This window comes from Nuphar pumila, chromosome 6 (assembly GCF_984573655.1).
Source record: "Nuphar pumila chromosome 6, dmNupPumi1.hap1.1, whole genome shotgun sequence".
Lineage (NCBI taxonomy): Eukaryota > Viridiplantae > Streptophyta > Magnoliopsida > Nymphaeales > Nymphaeaceae > Nuphar > Nuphar pumila.
In genome coordinates this window covers 14,345,460-14,369,716 of record NC_143254.1, presented here as the reverse complement: position 1 = coordinate 14,369,716, position 24,257 = coordinate 14,345,460, and the positions used below count along the sequence as shown (strand labels likewise).

The 24,257-nt window shown below is 36.7% G+C and overlaps 1 protein-coding gene across 1 annotated transcript; it reads left to right on the top strand.

Moving 5' to 3' along the window:
* The first annotated feature begins 2,336 nt into the window (after nt 1-2,336).
* Nucleotides 2,337-23,009, top strand: LOC149834049 (uncharacterized). The gene is made up of 9 exons (XM_090009270.1): nt 2,337-2,463; nt 4,460-4,656; nt 5,255-5,433; nt 13,068-13,352; nt 13,449-13,507; nt 20,480-20,516; nt 20,630-20,701; nt 21,928-22,252; nt 22,622-23,009. Exons 1-9 carry the CDS (start codon nt 2,337-2,339, stop codon nt 23,006-23,008), a joined length of 1,668 nt encoding a protein of 555 aa, XP_089865396.1. The 3' UTR covers nt 23,009.
* Nucleotides 23,010-24,257: the final 1,248 nt, after the last annotated feature.

The following is a 24,257-nucleotide window of genomic DNA, read 5'->3' as shown; positions in this document are numbered from 1 at the left end:
AGATTTGGGGCTTTTGCATAATTCAGTTTTTTTCTTAAATGTGTTTATTTATGTTGTTTGGATCTAATCCGAGATCCATATCTGAGGCTAAATTTTATAATTCTTTAACATACATTTATAATTGGATCTAATATGATGCTCATTAAAATGTTTGTATATCAAAAAATAAGAATTCTTATTTTTTCCTTTGTATTACATAAATTTAATAATTTTTTTGGTATTTAAATCCAATCCAAGATCTATATTCAGGGCTAAAATCTATAATTTTTTGACATACATTCATTATAAGATCCACTATGATACCCATTAAAGCATTTGCATATCAAAAAATATGAATTCCTATTTTTTGAATTACATAAAAAATTTCTATTATTTTTGGTATTTAAGTTCAATCCGAGATCCATATCCAAGGCTAAAATTACAGTCAAACATGTTCAAACACTCATGTAGTTGGGTAGATTGGGTTGTACTATCTGAAACTAAGTTATCCAACCTATTTTTCATTTGTGCTCAAGCTATCCCCAAAATGCAAATCAAACGCCAGACATAAGAAACACAAGTCTTTGTTCAGTCAAAACAAACTTTGAACAAGTACAGTTTGCTTCCGTTATGATTTGAACATGTGTTTTGTCTGTTCTCAACAAGTGTTCTGTCTAAGCTTGGACAAGCAACCAAACCCATCAAAGAACTCATGAGTGAATGAAGCGGAGAAAAAATAAATAAACACAATCCTAAGCCCAATCTTTGGTAAACAAACCATTTTAAGATTTGAGTGGATACTGCTTGCACCTGTCAATTCAAATCATACCGTACTATAACTGGATCCATATTCGATATCGATGAAACATAAAGGTGGGTTTTAGTAAATGCACCAAAAGTCAGCAGGGGAAACGTGAGCTTCTGCCGGTCCATGATTGCGTGTGGCTTTCATAGTGGAATCACTTTCCTATGAAAAAAAGTCCGACCACCCCCATGGGGAATGCTGTTCAGATCGGTGCATTGACGTGGGGGGTGTAGAAAACAAACAATGCGTTTGCATCATTTTTCATGGGCTCCATAAAAATGCCTCATTTTTTGTGCATTTTTTTTTATGGAATTGCGTTGATTTAGGGTGTGTTTGTGTGCCGTGGAAATGGGCTCAAGGAAAGCCTTTTCTTGGAGCTCTTTTCTACTAAACAAGAGTTCGACCACCCCCACTATAACCACTACTGCAAAAAGAGAAGGTGAGACCTTAATAATAGGGATGGCAATGGACCGGGGGAAAACCCGGCTCTGAGGATGGAAGACAAGAAACGAGAATGAAGGTTAAAATCAAAACCTGTGCAAGGATGAAGGCGGGGATGGACTTACGCTTTCCCCCGCCCCGCTCCGTCCCCAATCCTTTTTTAAGGATGATAATGGATCGAGGAAAAACAAAACCTCGCCCCATTTGAACCAAGGATGGAAGATATGAAACAATGATAGAGGTGGGGATGAAAGTTAAAATCAAAACCCGGGCAAAGTTGAAGACGGATATGGAGGGCAACATTTTGAGACCGAGTGGAGGTGGAGACCTTGTTTCCCGCTTCTGCCCTGGTCCACTCCCATCCCTAATTGAGAACTAGATTTTCTTTTCTTAAAGAAAGAGGAGCTAGTGTTTGCATCACGATGGTGGCATGAGAGAAATGCATTTGATTGCGTGTATTTCTAAGAAAAGTTTACCGTTTTCGTCATCCAAACGCCTTTTCAATAAAAAGGTGTAGGAAAACACGTGTCAAGATAAAAAAGGATGACCTGGACATGATGACGCGAGCTCTAGCCATGTCCATGCACGTGCTCTCTCTCTCTCTTCTCTTTTCTCTCTCTAAAGCCGAAGCAAAAAATAGTAACGTGACTCTGAGAGAATTCTTATGTCAAGTCTTCAATCGTCCCATTCAAGCAATAGATCAGAATCGTATTTGGAGAAAAAAAATTGTGGATTGCACGTGGCAAGAATCTATTTGATGCTTAACCTTTGCGATATTTCGCGAATCAAATGAAAATGAAAACTTCTCCTCTCCAAAGATCTCTGTGGTTTGCTCCATGAATTTCAGTTTAATAAATGAAAAGACTACCCGCCACTTTTCTCTGCCTGCTCTCCATGTGACCACCGTCTCTGCTTCCTACTCTACTCTCTCTCTCTCTCTCTCTCTCTCTCTCTCTAAAAGATGGGAAACATGAGGCAGGTGGATCAGCGATGCCACTCTTGCCACATCTGCGTTTCCTTCTCCAAGAGGGACGAGAAGAGCCAACAGGCAAACCCTTATATCACCTTCTTCTTCTGAGCTTCTCTCTCTTGTTTCTGAGAGAAAGAGAGGATGAAAACGTGGAAGACTAAAGCGTTGCTGTTGCTCTTCGTGTTGTTGGTTCTCATCCTGCTGTCGGACGCTTCTGGGGATCTTCTTCGGCGTCGGGTTCTTGATTTTCAGGGGAAGTTCATTCTAGGTGAGATAGACGGCGATCGACTTCGCTCTTAGTCATTTTTTCCCAACTGATTTGCTTATTTTTCGTTCTATGGATTTGCTGAAGAGTTTGAGAGAGCGTTTATTGATTACCGTTATGTGTCGTTTGGACCGTTTTGCGTGCGTGGTTTGTTGAATGTTGATGACGGATAGATCTTCATTTTATTGAGATTTCATCTATCTGTTGTGTTCCTTAATTCAATTTGGTGAATTTATGTTTTGGGATTGTTCTTCTTCGTTTTCTGTATGTTCAGATGTTTTTTTTGTTGCATTTTTCTCTTTTACTGATTTTCGGACTGGTTTTGTTGCTTTTCTTGACGGGCTTCCACTATTTTGAAAACATCGTGAGTAATTTTCTTGTAAACTGTAGTTTTCCCCGTCATAAAGGTTTTTGCTTATTAACTTTTATTTTTTTTCTCCCTAATTTTACGTCGGCTTCTGTATTCTAATTTTAATCAATTTATTTGCCCTGTTTTTTTTTTTTTTTGAATCGTAGAAGTTTAATTTATAATTGGCTTTTGAAAGAAATGCAATCATTTTCCGACTGGACCGTACTCGACCAGAAACTGGTAGGTGTGTGCTTTATATGATCGAATCTGACCCCACAGACGCAAACATCACAGTTCATCCATTGAATCGCACTTTGCATCGAGGGTTTTCAACGGAAAAGTATGGTTTTTTTAATCTTGAAATTTTGGTGCGTGAATCTCTTTAGAAAGCTGCTGACACAATGATCCAAAACATGTTTTTGAATAAACATACCGTGTAGATCATATTCCTATGTATTGATCTGCAATATGGTAAATATTGGCTACTAATGAAGGTACAAAACTAATGAGTAGAAATCACTCTTTTCTTCAAAAAATTTCAATTTTTTGTAGATCAAATGTTACGGATGCGATCTACATGGTTTGTTTAGTAGGAAACTTGTTTTGAATCATGTGATTATGACAAGTAATTAGGTTTTTAAAGGGGTTCAAAAATCAACGTCCTACAATGTGCCAAAATTTCATAACTCAAAAGATCACATTTTTACATCAGAAAAGCATGATCCAAGGCTTGATCCTTAGCAAACAAACCATGCTGAACATATCTATGTGGTTAGATTGCATCAATACAACTTGCACCTATGATTTCTAGATCATTAGTTTTGTACCTTCACTAGTAGCCAATATTTACCCTATAATATAAAATTATGGGTAAATATTGGCTACTAATGAAGGTAAGAAACTAATGAGTAGAAATCACTCTTTTCTTCAAAATTTTCCAATTTTTTTTAGATCAAATGTTATGGATGTGATCTACATGGTTTGTTTAGTAGGAAACTTGTTTTGATTCATGTGATTATGACAAGTAATTAAGTTTTTAAAGGGGTCTAAAAATCAACGGCCCACAATGTGCCAAAATTTCATAACTCAAAAGATCACATTTTTACATAAGAAAAGCACGATCCAAGGCTTGATCCTTAGCGAACAAACCTGGCTCAACACATCTATGTGGTTAGGTTGAGTCAATACAACTTGCACCTATGATTTCTAGCTCATTAGTTCCTTACCTTCAATAGTAGCAAATATTTTCCATATAATTATATATATTCACTAGAATATGAGGACTACCTTGTGTGAACCATGATTTTCATAGATTTTGTTCTTTTCTCTTAAATCTAACAGTACAAATATAATCTACATGCTTCGCTTTATAAGGAGAAGCTCTTAAATCATCCAATTATGATGCATAAGCAAGATACATTAGTGGCTCTTAATCTTCATAAATATTTAAGCATCCAAAAATTGCATTTTTCATCGAAAATACAAGATCTAACAGTTGATTCCTAGCAAATACACATGTACATGGTTGGATTTGCAAAAAAGTTGTTGGAAATGCCCAGTTCACGCGGTAGTTCTCATATTCTAGTGTGTGTGTGTATATACATAAGAGAGAGAGAGAGATTCATTTAAATGCCGACTGTTTCAATGTAGGCAATGAGAATTCGGCACCTTTGGCTTCCACTATTCTGCAGTTTGCTCCAGCAGCAGAGCCAGCTTCTGATGTGGCTGCATCGGATTTGAATGTATCTCTTATTTTGACAGCGCATAGAACTAATAGACCTGACATACTTAATGGGTTTAAACGTTATCGAGGAGGATGGCACTTTACCAACAAGCACTATTGGTCTGTAAGTATTTAATATCCTTCTTGCCTTTTTCAAACTTTTCGGTCAGCATTCTGCATGTGTTACAACCTGATTCTTATAAAGGATCAATTGTTGACTGCTGCTTGGAACAACAAAGAATGTTGTTTGAAGATCATATAGAATTAATTTTGTTCAGCATTTTCTTGCTAATTTGCTCAATTAATTTTTTCTTGAATACTTTATGAACTGTGAAAATTTCTTTCTCCTTCATCATGCTAACTTTTGCAACAAATTTCATAATAATCATATTGATATTGTATCTGATTCAGCTAATGTGATCCCTATATGGTTTACGTACTAAGAGTCCGCATATTGAAGCTAGCTGTAGAATGATTCAGATGAATCATCATGTTCACTAAAAGTTCCATTCAAAGTTATCATGTGAATGCATTGGTCTTTGAATGTTGTAAATGACACTATGATGCTATAATTCATGATATATATATTGTGAAATCATGTATTTGTTTTATGCATCAATATAACTTTCATAATGCTCTCTCTCTCTCTCTCATATTAATGGTGCTATTGTGCTACTTCCTTTTACATCATTCCACCAAAGCTTCTAACTGTTATGTTATAGTCTGTTGCATTTACAGGTGCTGCTGGTTTTGCTCTTGGGTTTCTGTGGTTCATTTCTTTTGGATTCACTTTAGTAGTACTTCACTGCTGTAAATGGAAGATACATGTTGGGGAGAAGAGCTGCTGGAGATCAGGATGGATTTGTTTGATGCTGCTTTTCATGTTCACATTTGTTGCAATGTAATGCTCTTAAACCTGTTATGAATAATTTGACTTTTTCTTAACTGCCAATATCATCGTAAATAAATAATTTATTAGAGGTGAGATACTCTACTATAATAGGATTTAGTATAGCTGGAATTACCACTGAAGGATAGTTGATTGAGGCTTTCAGAAAGAGAAGGGCTTTATTATTTATCTTCTCTTGGTTTTTTCCCTTCATATTGAAGCTGTTATATATCTAGTTAATTTCTTATAATACCCCTCAGTGTCTAAACTTTGCTTAAATACACGTCTGGTTCCTGCTGATTCTTCATCCAATTAATGAAGAGATTTTTGTGGGATTGCCATATATGAAATTCAGCACAATTTTGCAGAGAAATATCCCACTTGTTTCTCGAGAGGAGATGGGAAATAAGGTGAATGTTTTCTTGTCTTTCTTTAGTGCAGTTTCCAAGAGAAGTGTGGGTTCTAATGGTCAGGCTTAATGCCTGTTGTGCTGCAACTGTTGAAGCTTTTGTGAAATTGTCTATGACAAGACAATACGCATACGAGCACAAATACTTTAGAAACGATGTGCACGAAGGCACTCTCACATCACTTGAACAAAGTACGCAAAAGCGTAAAAATAATAAACATGCACAATGGCATGTGTTTTATAGAAAGAACAAAATGCTTGAGACTCTCAAGCTTAAAAGAAGTAAGGGGGAACACCCCTATTTATACAAGAGAAATGAGGTGCAAGAGGGGGCTCCCAAAGGAGTCGTTGGAGAGCCCCCAACGGTCACATTTGTGACCGTTGGGGGGTCCCCAACGACTCTATTGGGGGGACCCCCAATGCACCTTTATGACAAAAAATATAAAAAAAATAAAAATGAAAAAGAAATGCAAAAATAAAAATAAAGAAAAAGAAAATTACAACATATTCCAATTGGAATATGCGCAAGATGGAAATTTACAATAATGCCCTTTTTGGGTGAATATATATATATATATTTATATATATAGAGATACGTATACATATATGATATATATGTATACGCATCTCTATGTATATAAGTATATATATATACTTACAAAAATGTTTTTGGAGATACATTTTAACACCCCCCCTCAAACTTACGGTGCGATAACCGCAAGTTTGCCAAGAAGGAAGTGAAATCTAGGCGAACAAAGAGCTTTTGTGAAGAAGTCCGCAAGTTGATACTCAGACGTCACGTATGGTAGATCAATAACCTTCTTCAAGTATTCTTCCCTGACATAATGGCAGTCCATCTCAATGTGCTTTGTTCGCTCGTGAAAGGTGTGATTCTTGACAATATAGATTGCACTTTTATTGTCACAGCATAGCTTGGTTGGTTCTCTGATAAGTACTCCCATATCTTCCAAAAGGCGTCGAATCCATACAATTTCCATGGTGGTAGATGCCATGGCTCTATATTCGGCTTCAGTGGATGACAAGGAAACCTTCTGTTGCTTTTTACATCGTCATGAGATCAAAGACTCACCTAAGAAAACACAAAAGCCAGTGGTGGAGTGCCGGTTGCTAGGATCACCTCCCCAATCTAAGTCAGTATAAGCAAGTAATTTTAATTCAGAAGAAGATGATATAAATACTCCCTTATTCACTGTTCCCTTCAAGTATCTGATGATGCGAAGAACAACACTCATATGAACGGTTGTGGGAGTGTGCTGAAACTGACTGGCGATGTGGATGGCATGAGACAAATCAGGTCGAGTAATGCTAAGATACATCAAAGAACCTACCAACTGCCTGTAAGGAGTGAGATCGGTTAGAGGAACTCCGTCGTCAATCTTCATTTTTGATCCCACGACTTCAGGAGTTTCGCAGACTTTGTCATCAGAAATCCCTGATCTGTCAATAATCTCACAAGAAAGTTTAGATTGGGATAAAAAGTAACCTCGTTGAGAGTAGGCAACCTCAATTCCAAGAAAATATGTCAGAAAACCCAAGTATGACATTTCAAATTTTGAAGTCAAGACGGACTTAATACCCTTGACTCCTTGAACATCATCACCTGTTATTAGCATATCATCAACATAGAGCAACAAAATTACAATCCCTGCATTAGATTTTCTAGTAAACAAAGCAGTGTCAGTATAACATGAGGAAAAACCATTTTTCAGCATTACACTGGTAAACCTATCATACCAGGCTTTGGGGGCCAGCTTTAAACACTAGAGGGCCTTTCGAAGACGAAGAACTTTATCTTTAGGAATTATCATGCCTGGTGAGGCTGTTAAAATATGTGTACTCGTACACATATATGTATGTTGAAATATAATTCTTAAATGTACATATATATATATATATATATATATATATATATATATATATATATAAAGATACGTATACATATATATGTATACGTATCTCTATTTATATATGTATAAATATATATATTTTCTCTTCCTAAAATACCCTTAAGGGTATTCTTGTAATTTGTCATTTTACACATATTCCAATTGGAATATGCACTTGTAATTTTCTTTTATTTTTATTTTCTTTTTTCTTATTTTTTTGTGGTTTGCGCCACCTAGGGAGGCTCCCCAAAGAGTCGTTGGGGGCTCCCAACGACTCCTTTGGGAGCCCCCTATGTGGCTCCTCTCTTGTGTTATAAATAGGGGTCTTCCCCCTTGTATTCTTTACTTCTTGTGGGAGCTCTTGCTCCATTGTATTGGGTTTTTACCCTCTTCTTCCTTTTTCTTCAATGATATTCAACTTATGACTTTAAGTCATATTTTGCCCCTTTTGTGGGTTTATGTGTTAGCACATTATGTGCTTATGTTGTTCCCTTTAGTGGGTATATTCGCACTTCATGTGCATGTGTATGGGTTCATTATTGAACCTAATGTATTCAAAGTCACTTTCTAACAGGGGCATCCATATACACTTCTTCGTTAAGATCACTATTTAAGAAGGCATTTTTAACATCCATTTGAAAAATGTTCTAATTTTTAATAGATGCAATAGTAATAAGACACCTAACTGTAACCATTCGGGCTACAGGGGCAAAGGTTTCTTCGTAATCAATTCCATACTCTTGCCCATACCCTTTTGCAACTAAGCGAGCTTTATACCTTTCAAGAGAACCGTCGCTCTTAGTTTTAACTTTAAAGACCCATCGACAGCCTATAGTTTTCTTTCCTATAGGTAGAGTTTGGAAATCCCAAGTTTCTGCCCTTTTAAGAGCATTAAGTTCACTTTGCATGGCTTCTTGCCATTCTATACATTTTTTAGCTTCTTCAAAATTTCTTGGTTCAAAATAAGAGTGAATGGCACTAAGACAAGCCCTATATCGGGGTGAAAAAGAATCAAAAGTGACAAAACGGGTTGGAGGTCTTCTATTCCTTTTAGATCTTCTATGGTCAAGAATAGAAGTAAGCTCACTATATTGATCAATAGCACTTCTAAAGGTGTCTTGGTTTCTACGAGAGTAGGTTATTGGCTCACTTGGAACTCTACTTTCTTGTTCATTGAGTGAGTTATGTTCACCAATATCTTCATCATTTTCCTCATCATGGTTTAATGATACATCATCATCACTAGATATATCATCATTACTAGACAATAAGTCGAATAAGAAAGAGTAATCAAAATATTCTTGTTGAGAAACATTTTTTTCAAAACCACTCTCATTTTCTAAAAAAGTTACATTTCTAGAGACATATAGCTTATCATCTCGAAGGTCATAACAACGAAAACCTTTTTGAGTTTCGGAATAGCCAAGAAAGGCACAAGGAATAGCCTTGGGAGAGAGCTTGTCATTCTTATCCGTAAGTATGAAACACTTACATCCAAAGACTCTTAACCTATTATAATCACGTTCAAGCTTATGAAATACCTCAAAGGGAGATATTTTTCCTAATATCCTAGATGGTAAGCGATTTATCAAATAAACAGAAGCAAGAGCTGCTTCAGCCCAAAAGGATTTAGGAATATTTTGAGATATAAGAAGGGTCCTAGTGGTCTCAATAATGTGCCTATGTTTTCTTTCAGTCAACCCATTCTGTTGAGGCGTTTTAGGACAAGACCTTTGGTGAACGATTCCGTGATCCTCAAGATATACCTTAAATTGATTAGAGAGATATTCTCCTCCAGAGTCACTTCTAAAAATCTTTATGTTACTGTTGAATTGATTCTTAATCATTGAATGAAAATTTTTAAAACACGAAAATACTTCATGTTTAAACTTAAGAAAATATATCCACGAATATCTGGAAAAATCATCCACAAATATTACATAATAAGAAAAACCTCCTTTTGAGACAACAAGTGCGGGTCCCCAAACATCTGAATGAACAATTTCGAAAGTTTTAGAAGAGAACATAGTTCTTTGCTCAAAAGGTAAACTTCGCATTTTTTCGAGAATACAGTCATTACAAGAAAAAGAGCTTTTACATAGGTCTTTTGCAAAATGCAAATATGATAACTTGGTGATATTAGGATGACCAAGTCTTTTGTGCCACACATTTATATCTTTATGTCGGGCAACATTACACAAAACTTTTGGAACTTGAAGAGATTCCATATAGTATAAATCTCCTCTTCTAAAGCCTTCCCCAATCAATTTCCCGGACTGGCGATCCTGTATTAAACATTTATCACAAGAGAATTTAATATCGCAACCATTGTCCGTGAGTTGAGAAACAGAGAGGAGATTTAAGTTTAGTTTAGGTATAAATCTGATTTTTGGAATAAAAAACTCTTGAGTTTCAAAATTACCTATTACTTTAATTTCAAGAGAGGTTCCATCCGCCGTGGAGACATAAGATGGGAAACCATTTTTCGAGTAATCGTAAAGTGAAAAAATGTTTGGGGACATATGAAAGGATGCACCGGAGTCCAAAAGCCAAGAGATTTTACCTGGAGAGGAAGAAGTGGATACGGCCGCACCGGAGGTAGATCCCTTGAGGAGAGGTTGAAGAGCTTCCACTATTTGATTTATAGAGAGGGTCCCACTCGAAGGTGCCTCCTCCTTCTGCGGTACACCAGTGGTAGCCATGGCTAGGAGCTTCTTCCATTTGAGACATACAGGTTTGATATATCCCGGTTCTTTACAAAAAAGATAAATAGTCTTGATATAGTCCCTTTTTCCTCTTTGACCACCATTTCACCTTGATTTTGGAATTTAAAGTGAGGGGGACGATAGGTTCTTACATTGTTTCCGGGTCTTGATACGGCATTGACCTCACTATTTTCTTCAATATTACAAGGGACCGCAAGAACATTTGGTCCTTGTTTACATAAATTCATACGAGTCTCTTCACCACTTAATTTGGTGAGAACATCTTCAAGAGAAGGGGGGAAAAAGAGAAAAGAAGAGATGACCTTATTTGCTCAAATTCGGGCCTTAGCCCATTCAAAAAGTTGAAGAATCGATCTTCTTCAAGTTGCTTGTGACGGAGCTCAATTGCCTCTCCACTCCATTTTGGTTCAAGCATTGCAAGCTCATCCCAAATAGAGGAAAGATCGGCAAAGTATTCCTTAATCGTCATTTCACATAATACTTATGAGATAGATCCCTTGATGTGTACATTTTTTCAAGATAATGCCAAGCTTCCGATGCCTTTTTGAACTTAATAATGTTGCCATTAATCTTGGTTTCCACGGACGAGAAAAACCATGAAAGAATATTGAAATTCTTCATTTCCCATTCATCGTGCTTCTTGGAGTATTCTTCAAGGGCTTTGGTTCTCTCTTCTCTCTCAAGAATCTTGATTTCGCTTCCATTTACCTCGGTAATCTTGGGTTCCGGTTCCGGAATTGTGCCAAGTACATATCCCCATAGGCCCTTCCCTTTTATATGAGCCTCCATATTTCCGGCCCAAACATAATAGTTAGACCCATTTAATTTGAAACCAAGAGCAAAACGAGACTCTTTTTCGCCCATTAGAAAGTAAAGAGGAAGGGAAAAAAGCGTACCAACACAATATTTCCAACACCAACTTTGCACAAGATTCTTCTAAAATATTTGAGAAGAAAGATCCACCACTTCAAACTTCAAAGATTGGAAGACACGTTTTTCGAGGCACTCAAAAAAAAGGAGAATCCCACGATCTTCAATAATCAACCTTGCTCTGATACCATGTGAAATTGTCTATGACAAGACAATACGCATACGAGCACAAATACTTTAGAAACGATGTGCACGAAGGCACTCTTACAACACTTGAACAAAGTACGCAAAAGCGTAAAAATAATAAACATGTACAATGGCATGTGTTTTATAGAAAGAACAAAATGCTTGAGACTCTCAAACTTAAAAGAAGTAAGGGGGAACACCCCTATTTATACAAGAGAAATGAGGTGCAAGAGGGGGCTCCCAAAGGAGTCGTTGGGGAGCCCCCAACGGTCACATTTGTGACCGTTGGGGGGTCCCCAACGACTCTAAAAATAAAAATAAAGAAAAAGAAAATTACAACATATTCCAATTGGAATATGCGCAAGATGGGAATTTACAATAATGCCCTTTTTGGGTGAATATATATATATTTATATATTTATATATATATAGAGATACGTATACATATATGATATATATGTATACGCATCTCTATGTATATAAGTATATATATATATACTTACAATAATGTTTTTGGAGATACATTTTAACAGCTTTATGTGGAATGGATAGTTTACACTGAATTCTTCAGTAAGTTCTTTTCTAGCATTTTGCTGAGGCACAGTCCTTGAAAGTAAGTCCTAAAATTAATCTAGTTCAGTGGAATGTCCCAGCAATTCTTTTTTAACATCCTAGTTTGGTCCAGGCCTTGAAAGCAAGTCCAGGGAACAATACATTTCAGTGGATTGCCTTAGCATGTCGTGATGAATCATCTAATTCACTGGTTGGGGGTTGGCATTTTGGCAGGAATGAGGATAATCATAGTCTTCTTTGACAGCTCATCCTCACCCTGTCAGGCATGAGGTGGGTTGACTTGATTTGGAGTTAGGGAAGCTATATTACTTTCTACGTTGGAGGCTGTATGATGACCCAGGTTAAGAGATATTGACATCTTGTTGATGTCAACTACTGTAAAATGTTGGGGTCAAATGAGATAGGTGGATGGTTAAGTTTCAGTATCATAACTGAAGGGTTGTGTGCCAATAATAGAAAAAAAAGTGGAAGAAGAATGAACTAGCGTAAGATGTCAGTTCTCTTGTTTAACTGATTGTTTTATCCTTGAGAAGTATTGCATGAACACTGTGAATTGGGGTCAAGTGACAACCTCTACGATTTAGTCAATTCATGCACTAATGTACGAATCTTCTCCTACATTATGTGCCTATCTTTCAACGGAGGTTCTTCAACAACAAGGTGGTCTCTCCTGCATAAATTCAACCAATTTGGTTCACTGTTAAAGGTGGCATCCTTGCTTGCCAAACTGAAGCCACTAAAGATATATTACGTTGCTGCTGATATTTTTTTTCATTTTCACATTCACATGTTAATTAGTACTGTAAAGTTGACGACCATGTGCTAAGCATTTTCTATAAGCTATTCTAACAACTATTGTAATTATCTTTTCATAAGCGTATGATGTCTAGTAGTCACATATTGTTTGTTTTCCATCTTAACCAGTAGCAGATATCTTATACTTATTTTTCTCTTTTTTTGGTTTTCTTTCGGCAGTGTTGGTTGTGTCCTTCTTTCAGTTGGGCAGGATGGGTTTCATAAAGAGGTATCACATACCTTGCATTTTGTTGTGAATCAATCAGACATTACAGTTCAGAGCCTTAGAAACGTCTCAGAATACCTGTCTCTTGCAAAGACCATAAATGTAGATCAAGTTTTCCTTTCACAAAGTGACCAGAGTGAAATTGACAAACTAAATGGTCAGTTGAGTAGCTCAGCATATATGCTTAATGACAAAACTGTTGAAAATTCTAACAAAGTACAGGAAGCTCGCAATGCTGTGTAAGATTTGTTCAACTCAATCTGGTAGCTTAATGCAGTATTTAGACTTATCTCATTTTGATCTCACATATGTATATTTCTCTTGATGTGATGCAGGAGATGTGCATTGGTTGTGATGGCAACTATTATGCTTCTATTGTCTGTACTTGGTCTAAGTATGTCCTTTGATCACTTTTGGTTGAAAAATATTTCTGCCGCTTACAACATTGTGTATTTACTTGAACACTTTTGAGCCAAAAAAAAAGTGAGCCAAATTTCAATATATAATGCCATGCCACTCTTTTGATTACAAGACCTAACTCCATTTTCTCTTTTTTCCATGACGTGTAAGCTGGTTTTTAAAATATGGTGCCTTTGGATCTCATGCTCTATTTCACATTCTTGAACCTTGTATTTATCCTTGGTGGGATTTGATAGACTTCAAAATATTTAATAGATCTGCAAAATCCAACCTTTCTTCTATTTGGGATGAGCTTGCTATGCTCGAATCAAAATGGAGTGGAGAAGCAATTGAACTCCGTCACAAGCAACTTGAAGAAGACCGGTTCTTCAATTTTTTGAATGGGTTAAGGCCCGAATTTGAGCAAATAAGGTCATCTCTTTTATCCTCGTTTACTCCCCCTCTTGAGGATGTTTTCACCAAATTAAGTGGTGAAGAGACCCGTATGGGTATAAGTAAACAAGGATCAAATGTTCTTTCCGTTCCTTCTAATTATGAAGAAAATGATGGGGTCAATGCCGTATCAAGACCCGAAAACAATGTAAAAGCCTATCGTCTTCCTCATTTCAAACCACAAAATCAAGGAGGAAATAGTGGGCAAGGGGGGAAGAAGGACTATAGCAATTTTTTTTGCCATTTTTGTAAAGAACCGAGGCATATCAAACCTATATGCCCTAAATGGAAGAGACTTCTAGCCATGGCCACCACCGGTATACCACAAAAGGAAGAGGCATCTTCAAGTGGATCTTTCACTAAATCAAATAGTGAAAGCTCTTCAACCTCTCCTCAAGGGAGCTACCTTCGGTGCCGCTGTATCTACCTCTTCCCCTCCAAGTAAAGTTTCTTGGCTTTTTGGACTCCGGTGCATCTTTTCACATGTCTCCATACATATATTGTCTTTTCGATTATTTAAAAAATATTTCACCATATTTTGTTTCCATTGCAGATGGAACCTCTCTTGAAATCAAAGGCATAGGAAATTTTGAAACTCAAGATTTTTTTATTCCAAAAATCAAATTTATACCTAAGCTAAACTTAAACCTTCTTTCTGTTTCTCAACTCTCGGACCATGGTTATGATATTAAATTTTCTTTTGATAAATGTTCAATAAATGATCGTCGGTCTGGGAAATTGATTGGGGAAGGCTTTAGGAATGGAGACTTATACTATATGGACTCTCTTCAAATTCCAATTTTTTTTTGTAATGTTGCCCGACACAAAGATGTAAATGTGTGGTACAAAAGACTTGGTCATCCTAACATCACCAAGTTGTCTTATTTATATTTTGCAAAGGATCTCTGTAAAAGTTCATTTTCTTGTAATAATTGTATTCTCGGGAAAATACGAAGTTTACCTTTTGAGCAAAAAACTATGTTCTCTTTTAAACCTTTTGAAATTGTTCATTCAGATGTTTGGGGACCTGCACCAGTCCTTTCAAAAGAAGGTTTTTCTTACTATGTAATCTTTGTGGATGACTTTTCTAGATATTTATGGATTTATTTTCTCAAGTATATGCATGAAGTATTTTCGTGCTTCAAATCCTTTCATGTAATGATCATGAATCAATTCAACAGCAACATAAGGATTTTTAGAAGTGATTCTGGAGGAGAATATCTCTCCAATGAATTCAAAAAATATCTTGAGGATAGTGGTATTGTTCACCAAATGTCTTGTCCTAAAAACCCTTAACAAAATGGGTTGGCCGAAAGGAAACATAGACACATCATTGAGACCACTCGAACCCTTCTTATATCCCAAAATATTCCAAAAAACTTTTGGGTCGAGACAACTCTTGCTTCAGTATATCTCATAAATCTCTTACCTTCTAGGAATTTGGGAAAGATCTCTCATTTTGAAGTTTTACATAAGATGAAACCTGATTATAATAGGTTACGATTCTTTGGTTGTAAGTGTTTTATACTTACTGATAAGAATGACAAACTCTCTTCCAAGGCTATTCCTTGCGCCTTTCTTGGATATTCCAAAACTCAAAAAGGGTTTCGATGTTATGATCCTAGAAATGATAAGTTATATGTCTCAAGAAATGTGACTTAGAAAATGAGAGCGGATTTGAAAGAAATGTTTTCCACCAGAAAAATATTGATTATTCTTTCTTATTTGGCTTATTGTCTAATAATGATAATATGTCTAGTGATGATGAAGTATCATCAAATCATGATGGGGAAAATAAAGTAGATATTGATGAACTTAACTCACCCAATATCCAAGAAGGCAGAATTTCAAGTGACCCAATAACCTATTCTCGTAGAAATCGAGATATTTTCAGAAGTGTTATTGATCAATATAGTGAGTCTGTTCCCACTCCTGATCACAGAAGATCTGAAAGAAATAGGAGACCTCCAACTCGATTTGTCTCTTTTGATTCGTTTTCACCCAGATATAGGGCTTGTCTTAGTGCTATTCATTCTTACTTTGAACCAAGAAATTTTGAAGAAGCTAAAAAATGTATAGAATGACAAAAAGCTATGCAAAATGAACTCAATGTTCTTAGGAAAGTTGAGACATGGGAATTCCAAACTCTACCTATTGAAAAGAAAACTATAGGTTGTCGTTGGGTATTTAAGGTTAAGACTAAGAGTGATGGTTCTCTTGAGAGATACAAAGCTCACTTAGTCGTAAAAAAGGTATGACCAAGAATATGGTATTGATTATGAAGAAACTTTTGCTCCTGTAGCCCGAATGGTTATAGTTAGATGTCATATTACTATTGCGTCTATCAAAAATTGAAACATTTTTCAAATGGATATGAAAAATGCTTTTTTAAATGGTGATCTTAACGAAAAAGTTTATATGGATGCTCCACTAGGCATGAAAATTCCTAAAGATAAAGTTCTTTACCTTCGAAAAGCCTTCTATAGTTTGAAACAGGCTCTCAAAGCCTGATATGATAGATTTAACAATGTAATGCTAGAAAATGGATTTTCTTCTTGTTATACTGATACTGCATTATTTACTAAAAAATCTGATGCAGGGATTGTGATATTATTGCTCTATGTTGATGATATGTTAATTACAGGTGATGATGTTGAAGGAGTCAAGGGTATTAATTCCGTCTTGACTTCGAAATTTAAGATGTCAGATTTAGGTTTTTTGACATACTTTCTTGGAATTTAGGTTGCTTATTCTCAACGTGGTTATTTTTTATCTCAATCTAAACTTGCCTGTGAGATTATTGACAGGTCAAGAATTTTTTATGATAAAGTTTGCGAAACTCCTAAAATAATTGACTAAAAAATGGAGATCGATGATGGGATCCTTCTAACCGATCCTACTCCTTACCGGAAACTAGTAGACTCGTTGATGTACCTTAGCACCACTCGGCCTGATTTGTCTCGTGCTATTCACATTGCCAGTCAGTTCCAACATGCTCCCACAACCGTTCACATGAGTGATGTGCTTCGCATCATCAGATATTTAAAGGGAACTGTAAATAAGGGAGTATTATTGTCTTCTTCTTCTTAATTAAAGTTAATTTCTTATACTGACTCAGATTGGGGAGGTGACCCTAATAGTCGTCACTCCACTACTGGTTTTTGTGTCTTCTTAGGTGAGTCTCTGATTTCTTGACGATGTAAAAAACAATAAAAGGTCTCTCTGTCCTCCATCGAAGCAGAATAAAGAGCCATGACGTCCACCACCATGGAAATTGTATGAATTCGGCGTCTTCTAGAAGATATGAGAGTTTTCATTAGAGAACCAACCCAGTTATGCTGCGACAACAAGAGTGCAATTTATATTGCCAAGAATCACATTTTTCATGAGGGAACAAAGCATATAGAAATGGACTGCCACTATGTCAGGGAAGAATACTTGAAGGTCATTGATCTCCCGTATGTGACGTCTGAGTATCAACTGACAGACTTCTTCACTAAGGCTCTTTGCTCGCCCAGATTTCACTTCTTGGCAAACTTGCGGTTATCGCACCGTAAGTTTAAGGGGGGGTGTTAAAATGTAATTGCAAACCAACATTGTAAGTATATATATATATATATATAATACCCAAAAGGGTATTTCTATAATTTCACCTTTTACGCATATTTCACTTGGAATAATGCTTGTAATTTCTTGTTTATCTTATTTTCTATTCTTTTTGTTTTTTCTATTTTTTTTAAATGCGTCGTATCACATTGGAGGCCTCCCAATAGAGTCGTTGGGGGCTCCCCAACGACTCCTTTGAGAGCCCCCCATGTGGTCCCTTTTTCTTGTATAAATAGGGGTATTCTCCCTTTGTAATGAATAAGCTTGAGAGTCTCAATCATTCTCCTTTTTTATTGAAATACATGCCTTAGTGCATGTTTGCTATTTTTACGCATTTGTTCAAGTGTTGTGTGAGTGCCTTCGTGCACATCTTTTGTAAAGTATTTGTGCTTGTATGCGTATTATCTCTTCATAGACATTTTCACACGTAGATCCTTAACATAAACAGATGAGGGAGTAAATTCGACTGAAGAATTCATATCGTCAACAAGTTTAGCTACAAAGACAATGTTCTTTTTAATATTAGGAGCAAGAAGGACATTAGACAAGTGAAGTGTGGACTTTGACATAGGAATATGTGCACTGCCGGTATGACTAATGGAGTGATAAGTTTCATCTCCCGTAACTATACTACCTTTTTCAAGATAAGGCAATAAGTGAGATAACTTACCTGCATTACCCGTGACATGTGTGGCAACACCGGATTCAACATACCATTCTCGTTCATTTTGCTTGATCGTCATTTGTGACAATGCGAATAACAAAAGTTGCTGCACATCTGTAGATGGCGCTTTCGTGTCATGGCGCTTTCGTGTCCACAGTAGTAGCTGACTTATTCTCAATTTTGTTTATTTTTCCTCTGTTCTATAGATTAAACCAACAATCAACTTTCATATGTCCTCTTTTGTTGCATAAAAAACCATTGATCACTCTCCTCTGATTCCCTGTATTAAAAACACCCAAAATATTAGGTGTAGGCAAGATACCACGTCCTCCTTGCCCAAAACGTCATCGGCCTCTGCCTCCTTGATGCCCTCCATTCCCTCGTCCAAAACTGAATGAGAATGAGCTAATTCATTTTTTTTTGCCCTTTGTTTCATAATCATCTCATGCTGGAGAAGTTTCGCTTGAAGGTCGTCAAAGTTGGGCAAGTGGGGAAGACATGAGAAAGCTGTGGTAAACATGTCAAAATCAGGGCCCAATCCATTAAGGAGTTGTTGTACTTTATCTTTATCTGAAATAGCACTTTCAATAACAGCCAATTGGTCATTAATACTCTTCAATCAGCCTATATATTCCATAACTGTCATGGAGCCTTTCTTCAAACTTTGAAACTCATTTTTTAAGTACATAGCTCGGACTTCTGATATCTAAGAGTAAGTCTAAGACAACTTACTCCATAGATCTCCGCAGTGCAATCATCTGAAAGAGTATCCAACACTTCTTGAGAGAGTGTTGACGTAATATAAGCAACCAAAGACTGATCCCGCTTCCTCCAAGTTGTATACTCTGGATTCTTAACAAATTTAGTAATTGTGTCACCCTTCTCATCCTTGATTTCCTGCAAAATAAGCTGTGGTTGTACAGGAACAAAACCATCCAGATGTTCATCGAGATCCTGACTCCGTATAAACGGAAGTATTTGTCTCTTCCATGTCAAGAAATTAGAATGAGTAAGTTTTTTTGTAATGAGCTTATTCAAGAAATTTTCATAGGGACTGGATGACGAAGAGTAATCCATATCAATGGAACAACGAATAAGCAAACAAGACGAATGAAAAAAAACAAATTGATTTGAGATCACTTAATCAGTCAACAGAGCTTCAATAAAACATGTACTTGTGCAACCAATACTTTGAAAGAAAATTCTTCTTTTTTTTTTTTGAGTTTCAGAATTGAGAGTGTAAACTATTACAATCTGCCTATAGACGTTGCACAGAAAACACTAATTGTACTGCTGATTGAAAAAGAGGAAGGACAACAATATAGTTTTGTAGAAAAACTGATATGAACGTGAATGCTAGACTACGACAGCAGTATAAAAAAAAACTGATATGAACGTCCAACACTAAAAAAAAACTTCAGCAATATGGGAATCAAAAGGTTCACAACTTAGATTTCGGCCAGAATTTATTTGACTTAGAAAAAAGAATTGGATAGCACGAAGTTGACAAATTCATAATGGAGGTAAAGATTTATTGCAGAAAGAATCAAAGAGGAGGAAGAAGCTACAATCAAAGAAAAAGAATTAGAGGCTGCAGTCGTTGAAGGATGACATTGATGCAGTCATTGATGGAGAAGAAGAAGCTGCAGTCGTTAATGGTGAAGATGATGTTGATAATGAAGAATACTATGAAGAGGAATAATAAACGAGTATTCATGGCAGAAATTTAAGAAAAAGAAATCAAAGAGGAAACAGGAAAAAGGAAGAAGAATAAACAAAGATGAATTAAAACCTGCTTCTTCAGATCTCGTTGAACATGCTTCTGGTAGGGTTCTGCAACCTAGCTTTGATACCATATAAGATATCGTGAGGGGTCTGTTCAGCCTGCACAAGAAACAAAGAAAAGGGAGAGAGAGGGAGATGCACAATGGCTGGGGCGGCAAACGTGAAACACCGCCTCCAAACCCTAATCTCTTTACATTAAAAAGCTTTTATAATGGGGACTAAAATATCACACCATAACATTCATATTACATAAATGCCATTAATGAGAAAGACGTCAGCTGCATAGTTAAAAAGATTGACGTGCGTATGGATCTGGATCCAGATCTAGATCCATGCGCATGCTATATTTTAACACCCCCCACCCTTCTTTTTTCAATTTTTTCCTTCTGCTGATTGAACCTTTCACATTGTGCTTAATTAATTTGTTTTTGGTATTGTCCTTGAACTGGCTTCATGTAGTACTTTCCATCCTCAGATACCGGCATGCTGTGTACATGTAAGCCCTTTTCATCTTTTTCCATTTTTTTGTGATCGTAACTGTGCTATGAAAGGCTGCTTGTAATGGTGGCATTCCTCAATGATTTTCCATCCTATGTTTGACTTCTCCAGATTTATACTGATTGGATGGCTGCTTGTAGCAATCACTTTCATTCTTTGTGGAGTTTTTGTCATTGTTGACAAGTAAGAGACTTCATTATTAAGAACTTTGTAATGAAGTAACTGTTCCTTTTGTATTTGACTCTAGACAATGATATTCTTCTTCATTTGTTACTTGACAGTTTACTTAGAGTCTCTTATATGAAGCTTGTTACTCTGTCCGTTAAAGGGACTAGCTTATTATTGTACTGCTGGGTACACTCTCCTTATGGATATGTGTATTTCGAAAGATTGTAACAATGGGTTATTGTTTAATTGGCTATTTGCTATTGCTACCAAATGAGAAGTTAGAGATGTCTAAGATATCTTCATGGTGTAAACATCATGGTACTCTGAGCTTTTAATACAATCCAAAATTTGTTTTTCCTGACTGCTTGAAATGAAACCAATTGCTATGCATGTTATGATTTTCCTTCATACTTCATTTTACTTGTTTGTGTTTACGGCCATCAGATAATATTAGTTTTCATGTTTTCATTCACGTGCACTTGATGGTTGTAAGCATGATGATTGCATTTGGTATGCTATAATATATGGCATCTTGTTAGTAACCATTACTTTGCTTGTATTCTGTTGGATATTGTAGGCCCAAACCAATGAGTCAGTTGTCACCAAGCTATGTTTTGTGCCATGGATATGAGATATCCACCCTAAGTTTAAGTTGTGATGTAGACCATTGGTGCTTCATATTGTGAGATGGAACAGGTGAAGACAAGAGTTGGTAATCGTTAACAGTATGAGACTGAGATACCAGACCTGGTTTTGCAGTTAGTGGTATGTCTGACCTGGGTAGGCACTCTATTAGAGGCATTGAGCACATGGCTGATTAGGATGAGAGAGAGTGGTATGTCTCATCTGGGTAGGCACTCTATTAGAGGCATTGAGTACATGGTTGATTAGGATGAGAGAGAGACAAAGAGAGTTCTAAGTTTACAGTTAGAGCACTCTAAAAGGGAAACCAAAGGCATATGGATGAAGTAATAGACCGAGTATTGTGGTTAATGTGAAATGGTGGTTCCTACTTATCGTGTGTAATGTGGAAGAATCATTGTTACTCTTAAACCATAACTGACTTTATTCAGAAAAAAAAAAAAAAACCTATAACTGAAAGTTTAAACATAACATGAAAATTAGGACATTGCATGTTTTAAAAATGTCCTTGTATATTTGTAATATTTTTTGCAACCTGGTTTCCACCTTTCAATATAATAGGCATTTCATGAGATGATGTTCGGTTGTATTTGTTTCAGTGCTATCACAGACACTTGTATTTCTATGAATGAATGGGTCGAGAATCCCCAAGCTGAGAGTGCTCTTAGCAACATTCTTCCATGTGTGGATGAAAAGACTACCAATCGGACACTGTACCAGAGTAAAGAAATCATTCGGCAACTTGTAAATGTTGTAAATACAGCTGTAAACACCATTGCAAATCCAAATTCAGTTCCGCAACAGACTCAGTATTACTACAATCAGTCTGGTCCACCAATGCCTACTCTATGCTCTCCCTTCGATTCACAGCTGAGTGACCGACAATGTCTTCCCGAAGAAGTTTCATTCTCCAATGCTTCACAGGTAAATTATCACTATCATTTTCTTCCAAATGATTAATGTGCTCCTGGACTTCTCAATCTAAAGAGTGTCCATCAGGCTCTTGACAATGGCCCGATTATGCTGGCTCTCGAAGCCTGAGCCTGATAAGATTAATACTCCTGTCTGGTACAGAAACAGGCCAGGCTCTTGTTTGGGTGCAAGACCTTAACAAGTAGGGTCCTCATTAGTTACTGGCAGCAATCCAGTACAGTCTCATCAAAGTACTCAATAGGTTGACTTGTAGTAGTACTAGCTCAACCGACTGTGTTGCTTGGTTTGAGGTTTTCTAAGATCGTTATTGCCTCTATTCCATGTCCTTGCTAATGCTGTGCTTTCGATTTCATTGTTTAGGCATGGATGAACTACACATGCACGGTTTCTTCAGATGGTCTCTGCATCAGCCCCGGAAGGGTGACTCCTGCTATATATCTGCAGTTGGTGACAGCCGTTAACGCGAGTTACGCCCTCTACCACTATACTCCGTTTCTTCTCAACTTGCAGAACTGTAATTTGTTAAGGGACACCTTCAGCACCATGACAATGATATACTGTCCTCGTCTCGAGCGTCACCTCAAGCTGGTGACTTCTGGGTTGGTACTCATTTCCATCGGCATACTGCTTTGTTTAGTACTGTGGATACTATATGGGAACCGCCCCCGAAGGGAGGAAGTGTTCGTTAAGATGTCAGTGATTAAGATATCAACAGATATCCATGCAGCTGATACAATGGAGCCTTAGTAGCAGTGTCTATACAAAGGGCTTAAATTTAGTGTAAAGGCATTAGTTTTGTCCGGGCTGTTCCATGTGGGACGAAGTTCCATTTGGGATGCCTGCCTGTTCTGTTGGCTCTATAACAGTTTGTGTATTCTGTTCATTTGTAGAAAGTTGTGGCCATTTTCATCAATTTTCGATCGACGTGCTTTGGTGGCAATGTGACGTCCCGCTCTCTAGTTTGCATAGTTCATTGAATATTGCCTGCCGAGGTTGGATATTACCAATTTTGCCATTGACATGTATGGTTGCAAATGGATCGGATATGGGTTGGGTCCTTGCCTGATCTGAATCCGAATCTGAAATTTGTGCACTTGGTCCGAACCCAAGCCTGAATCAGAAATAGATCTGATGATCTATGATTTAATCATGATCTTAACCATATGTTGTAATGCTAGATCCAGTAAAACGTATCCAAAAGATGCTGCTTACATGTAAAAATTGCAATCTGATCAGATTTTGATCTGGTCTGAATTAGATCCTACTTAAAATATTGATCTTAATCCGAAAATAATCTAATCAAGTGAATCCAAATCCATTTCAATCCTGATGCACAATCAAATTTGATTTGGAGAATCCAAATCTGAAAATAATATGCATGGTTTGGGTTGAATATTGGATGGTACCCTATCAGTTTGCACCCTTAATTGTGATTCTGCCCCACCCGGTGTTGTCATGCAACTTCACCCTTGTAATTCTCACTTCCGTACGATCCATAATAATGCATCATGTCTGCATCATACTCGATTGTAGTGTGGCGGTCCACATTTAACTTTGAGATCTAAATTGGGATCCAGTGGACCTCCAGTTCCATTCAAGTTGGGAACTTTTTTAGTGAGTGTGTATATAAAATGACTTTATGCTTCTTTGTGACAAATAGCTTGAAAAGTGTCTTTGAATGAGAGCTGGGATTATCACCTTTAGGAATCATGGCCGTTATTTTTCACTAAAAAAAGGGATAATACCAATAATATTTTGGCTTATTCTAGGCTTTCAATGTTTTTTGCTCCAACTGTGAATATTAAATCATAATCTCTCAATATTTCTTTATTTGTGTCTATCTAGAGCTGAAATTTCGATCACTTTACAATCTTTCATTGTGACCTCTAACTGCTTTCAAGTCTTCATTCAGTGGTCTTTCGGTTTTTAATTTTATAAGTTAGCTTTGATGATGAAAACACTACCAATGCTTAAAAACAAAACTATTAAAAAATAC